The sequence below is a fragment of the Ranitomeya imitator genome, chromosome 2, assembly GCF_032444005.1.
Source record: "Ranitomeya imitator isolate aRanImi1 chromosome 2, aRanImi1.pri, whole genome shotgun sequence".
Lineage (NCBI taxonomy): Eukaryota > Metazoa > Chordata > Amphibia > Anura > Dendrobatidae > Ranitomeya > Ranitomeya imitator.
The window spans coordinates 184548262-184554261 of record NC_091283.1 but is presented as its reverse complement, the minus strand read 5'-3'; the positions used below and the strand labels follow the sequence as shown (position 1 = coordinate 184554261).

General features: G+C 41.1%; 1 protein-coding gene across 2 annotated transcripts in view; it reads left to right on the top strand.

The window, feature by feature from the left end:
• Positions 1-4433: 4433 nt before the first annotated feature.
• Positions 4434-6000, top strand: part of FOXP3 (forkhead box P3) — a 55934-nt gene continuing 54367 nt past the window's right edge. The window contains exons 1-3 of one of the 2 annotated variants that reach the window (XM_069748248.1): positions 4434-4495; positions 5059-5197; positions 5274-5369. In XM_069748248.1, coding sequence (XP_069604349.1) covers positions 5078-5197; positions 5274-5369 — 216 coding nt within the window. In that variant the 5' untranslated portion in view covers positions 4434-4495; positions 5059-5077. The other variant, XM_069748247.1, reaches the window with a different exon arrangement.

Here is a 6000-nt window from a genome sequence, read left to right as displayed (position 1 = left end):
GGGGGTGGTAGCACTGGATCAGGGGGGTGGTAGCACTGGATCAGGGGGGTGGTAGCACTGGATCAGGGAGCAAATTTCCTGAGTGAGAATAGCTTCTCTTCTCCTTTTATCAGCATGACTCACTACTGAATAGCTAATAGGGGTTGTCCAGCCTTGGAGAATTGTAGAATTACTTAACTGAGAAAGTTGAATGTGTGCGCGGAAATAAAAAGCCTGTAATAGCAAAGTGGTGCAGACTTTTTAATGAGACTGATTAGCAAAAATGATTTTTAGCCCCAAATAATAATAGTAATAATAATAACTAGATTGTGGCCCGATTCTAACGCATCGGGTATTCTAGAATATGCATGTCCCCGTAGTATATGGACAATGATGATTCCAGAATTTGCGGCAGACTGTGCCGGTCGCTGATTGGTCGAGGCAACCTTTATGACATCATCGTCGCCATGGCAACCATTATGACATCTACGACGATACTGTGCCCGTCGCTGATTGGTCGAGGCGAATTCGCGGCAGACTGTGCCCGTCGCTGATTGGTCGAGGCAACCTTTATGACATCATCGCCGCCATGCTGTGCCCGTCGCTGATTGGTCGAGGCCTGGTGGCCTCGACCAATCAGAGACGCGGGATTTCTACATTGATACTGTGCCCGTCGCTGATTGGTCGAGGCCTGGCGGCCTCGACCAATCAGAGACGCGGGATTTGCAGGACAGACAGACAGACAGACAGATGGAAAAACCCTTAGACAATTATATAGATTACTAGATTGTGGCCCGATTCTAACGCATCGGGTATTCTAGGATATGCATGTCCCCGTAGTATATGGACAATGATGATTCCAGAATTCACGGCAGACTGTGCCCGTCGCTGATTGGTCGAGGCAACCTTTATGACATCATTGTCGCCATGGCAACCATTATGACATCTACGTCGATACTGTGCCCGTTGCTGATTGGTCGAGGCCTGGTGGCCTCGACCAATCAGAAGCGGGATGTCTACGTCCTTTATGACATCATCGTCGCTGTGCCGGTCGCTGATTGGTCGAGGCCTGGCAGCCTCGACCAATCAGAGACGCGGGATTTCCAGGACAGACAGACAGACAGACAGACGGAAAAACCCTTAGACAATTATATATATATAGATTTATTTATATAGTGCCAACATATTCTGCAGCACTTTACATTACAGAGGGGACTTGTACAGACAATAGACATTACAGCATAACAATGTACACAGATCAAAACAGATTCCAAAAGGAATGAGGGCCCTGCCCGCAAGCTTACAAACTATGAGGAAAAAGGGGAGACACGAGAGGTGGATGGTAACAATTGCTTTAGCTGTTCGGACCAGCCATAGTGTAAGGAAAGGAGTTGAAAGTAAGAAAAGGTTGAATTCTAGTAATGTTTTTGAGGTGCAGATAACAAGAGCGAGCCAGTGATCGGATGTGGGGGGTGAATGAAAGCTCAGAATCAAGTATGACCCCAAGGCAGCGGGAGTGTTGCTGGGGAGTAATGGTAGAACCACACACGGAAATGGCAATGTCAGGCAAAGGTAGGTTAGTATAGGGAGAAAACATATGCATCTAAGCAAAACAATGTGTGTGTATGTATGTATGTGTATATACAGGCGCATCTCGCAAAATTAGAATATCATCAAAAAGTTAATTTATTTCAGTTCTTCAATACAAAAAGTGAAACTCATATATTATATAGATTCATTACAAGCAGAGTGATCTATTTCAAGTGTTTATTTCTGTTAATGTTGATGATTATGGCTTACAGCCAATGAAAACCCAAAAGTAATTGTAACGGGGTCTACCAAGCTGGGGTACCTCTTTCAGTACCACCCTGTGTTTCAGGAGGTCCACTCTGCTTTGGCTGGAGTCTGAATGAAGGACGCTGGCTGGAATTGCTTGGTTACATGGGTGCATATAAAAGATCACTGCTCCTCCACGTATTTCCAGTCTGACAAAACTTTACTCACAGGACACAGAATATATCATACAGATACAGAGGGCAGGCCAATAGAAAAGCGGCAGGCCAGACATACATTACAATAGCCGCAGGTGGCTGGAGCCTGCTGATATTTACTGTGGGAATTACAAAGGTGGGGGGGGCGGACAAAAGGGGAATATTGTGTCCCCTCTGCCCAGGGCCCAGCCTGTGGGCCGATGCATTAGGGACATGCATCTCACATGGAACCAATTATACATACATATAACTGCACAACATATTCTGGGTAAATTAGAATACTTTATATCACCAGCTTGAAAAAATTATTTTAAAATCTGAAATGTTGGCCTACGAAAATGTATGTTCAGTAAATGCACTCAATACTTGGTCAGGGCTCTTTCGGCACCAATTACAGCATCAATGCGGCGTGGCATGGAGGCGATCAGCCTGTGGCACTGCTGAGGTGTTATGGAAGCCCAGGTTGCTTGGATAGCAGCCTTCAGATCATCTGCATTGTTTGGTCTGGTGTCTCTCATCTTCCTCTTGACAATACTCCATAGATTCTCTATGGGGTTACGGTCAGGCGAGTTTGCTGGTCAATCAAGCACAGTGATACTGTTGTTTTTAACCCAAGTATTGGTACTTTTGGCAGTGTGGACAGGTGCCAAGTCCTGCTGGAGAATGAAATTTCCATCTCCAAAAAGCTTGTCGGCAGAAGGAAGCAAGAAGTGCTCTAAGATTTCCTGGTAGACGGCTGCGCTGACTTTGGTCTTGATAAAACACAGTGGACCTACACCAGCAGGTGACATGGGTCTCAAAACCATCATTGATTGTGGAAACTTCACACTAGACCATGTAAATCAAGGTCCAAGAGTCTGGAGGAAGAGTGGAGAGGCAACAATCCAAGCTGCTGGAGGTCTAGTGTGAAGTGTCCACAATCCGTGATGGTTTGGGGAGCCATGTCATGTACTGGTGTAGGTCCACTGTGTTTTATCAAGATCAAAGTCAGCGCAGCCGTATACCAGGAAATTTTAGAGCACTTCTTGCTTCTCTCTGCCGACATGCTTTTTGGAATTGGAAATTTCATTCTCCAGCAGGGCTTGGCACCTATCCACACTGGCAAAAGTAGCAATACCTGGTTTAAAAAAACAGTATCACTGTGCTTGATTGGCAGCAAACTCGCCTGACCTTTGACATTTCAGTAGGCCAACATTTCAGATTTTAAAATAATTTTTTCAAGCTGGTGTTATAAAGTATTCTAATTTACTGAGATAAGGACTTTTGGGTTTTCATTGGCTGTAAGCCATAATCATCAACATTAACAAAAATAAACACTTGAAATAGATCACTGTGTTTGTAATGACTCCATATAATATAGGAGTTTCACTTTTTGTATTGAAGAACTGAAATAAATTAACTGTTTGATGATATTCTAATTTTGTGAGATGCGCCTGGATGTACACATACATACATACACATGTTATTTTAATTTTGTGGGATGCACATATATACGGTATATATATATAATTGCTATAATTTTTCTCATTGTTATTTTTTTTTCTTAAATGCATGTATGTGAGGCTGAAAATCATTGTTGCAAATCAGTTTAATTACAAAATGCTGCAAAGTTTGGCTTTTACAGGATCTTTATTTCCCTGCACATTCAGCGTTCTCAGTTAACTCATTCTGCATCCAGCAATAGACAATGCAACACAGAGGCAATAGGAGGCAAATGGTGACAAATTTTTAATGGAACCCAAATGCAAAAAATATTTTTAGGTGCAAGTATATGCATTTAAGTAAAAAAAAAATAAACTAAAAGGAGGAAAGACCCTTTTTTAATTCTGCAGCTATTTGTTGGCTTTAAAATATTAGGAAAATGTTACAAACACTTCAATTTTTTGGCAGAGTTTTTGCTTAATTTTGGTGTATTATTCAGCTAGTAATGTTTAGATTAAAAAAAAATGCACCAAAAAAGTTTTGTAAAAAAATCCATTAAAATCATGGCACTTTTACAAATGCCACAGGAACAGTATGGCTATATGGTAATCAGTTTGAAGACAGTTTTGAGCTCCAAAAATCTGCATCTTGTTAAAGAAAAAGTTGAAAATTCTGCAAAATTGTTGCCTTTTGCATCGGAATTACCAAAAGTTTTAAAAGTGGTCTTGGTTAAAAACTTTTACAAAAATTTACAAACTCTATCAGAAAAAGTGCACTTGCTCATAGAAGGCATAGATTTCATATTCTGACATTAGGACAGTGTGAAATGTGTCTTTTTTTCAGAGGCATGCACTCTTTTATAAATTTGGCAATATGCATTTTAATCATTTTTCTTAACTAAAATCTTAATATATTTTCCCCATTGTGTAAATAAGACCCACACAATTAACTGCCAGGACCAAGAATTAGAATTTTTCTCTGTCTCTCATTCATAAAGTGTCACAGGAAGGGAAGCAATAGAAAAGACACATCCCACGGTGGCTTCATTTCCTGTAAAGACAGAGCTCAGACAAGAGAAACCAACGACGGTGTTTATTAAAAAGGTACTTGAGAAGTAGGAGCACCAGTCGTAATGGAAAACCGGTCTTTGGTGGGGGAGGGGAGTTTCCATTGAAAGTCACATTTTTTAGATCTCTTCGTAGTAGTAGGTTGTCTGCAGACAGATGGCAATATCCACAGTGGATGGGTAAGTTTTTTCATGCCATGTTGTAATTAAAATAGAGATGTACTAGTTGGTTCGAGGGACGATTGATTGAAATAAACTCTTGCCGTAAGTAGGATCAGTGTAATAGAAAGTGCGTAAATGGAGCATATAACAGTAAGACTTCACATGTTCCGTGGGATATTGCTGCATCTGACATGACATTTCAGCCCTATTTACTTTTTGATGAGTGCAATACCAGAAACAGCCACAAAGGGAAAAGCGGCGCTGTTTCTTGGAAAAAGAAAGATTAGTCCAGCAGACGAATCACAGGCAACTTCTGTTACCACTTTTTTCTTTTGTTCGGGTACGGTTGTTGAATTGGCGGTGGTATACTGCCCCCAGTGTAGTTTATTATGCTACGTGAGTATTAATGTAATATCAGTTGCATTATCCCTTCATTAGCAGTTGATTCAGGACCCCGATGCCTAGCTCCCAAGACAAGACCGTACAGACCTCAAGTCCACAGAACGATGGACCAGAAAAGGAACAGAACGGTCAATGGAGTCGCAGGAGTGCTGCAACCGGCTCCCAGCTACATCAAGTAATGTTCTGTTAGTAATAAAAGTGTGTTTAATATCATAATTTTCAGCCCTAATATACATGTGTTATATTAACAGCACCATCAGAGCCCTTATATCATGGTGAGCCCTCCAGCTTCTTCCTACCTGCGAGCTCTGCTTCATGAAAATAAGCAAGCAGTGGTGATCCATCCGGTAAGTGGCACTTCATGTTCCAAAAAAGTAATCAAAGAAGCAAGGAAACAAATTGGCATTCAGTGTATGGCTTGTAAACTTCTGTACCCCTGATGGAGCCGGACTAGCGGCGAAACATGATTAATAGTTTTTCTGTCTGAAGGCTCTTTAAAAACATTGGTTAACTGCAGGACTTGGTATAAAATAATAAAACAAAGTTCCTATAGGATAATCCAGAATCATGGGCATAGTGCAACTTTAAAGATCAACAGCAATTAAAACATCAAATAAACATAAAATACCGTAATAAAAGCTTTTTCCAAACTTAAAAGAAAATGATCAAGACAAAAGAAAAAAAGAGAAGTGTGTGGTACGCTCCTCTGATCGTAATTAGAATAATTATAGGATTGTGTCACCATTTGCTTGTCTTCATTCCTGGAAGGAGATGATTATGGAGTCTGTTACTTCAAAGTCTTGGCTCTTTCGCTAAATGTTGATATGAATCATGAACCAGTGAGACCAGAAAACGCCGGAAGGCTCCTGATATCGGACGTCCGGCGGCTGCAAACACATTGTTTAGAGATCCATAAATATCTGAAGTGTTTGCACAAATCGAATAATCAAGTTCTAAGACTGCAATGTGGCAGATGGG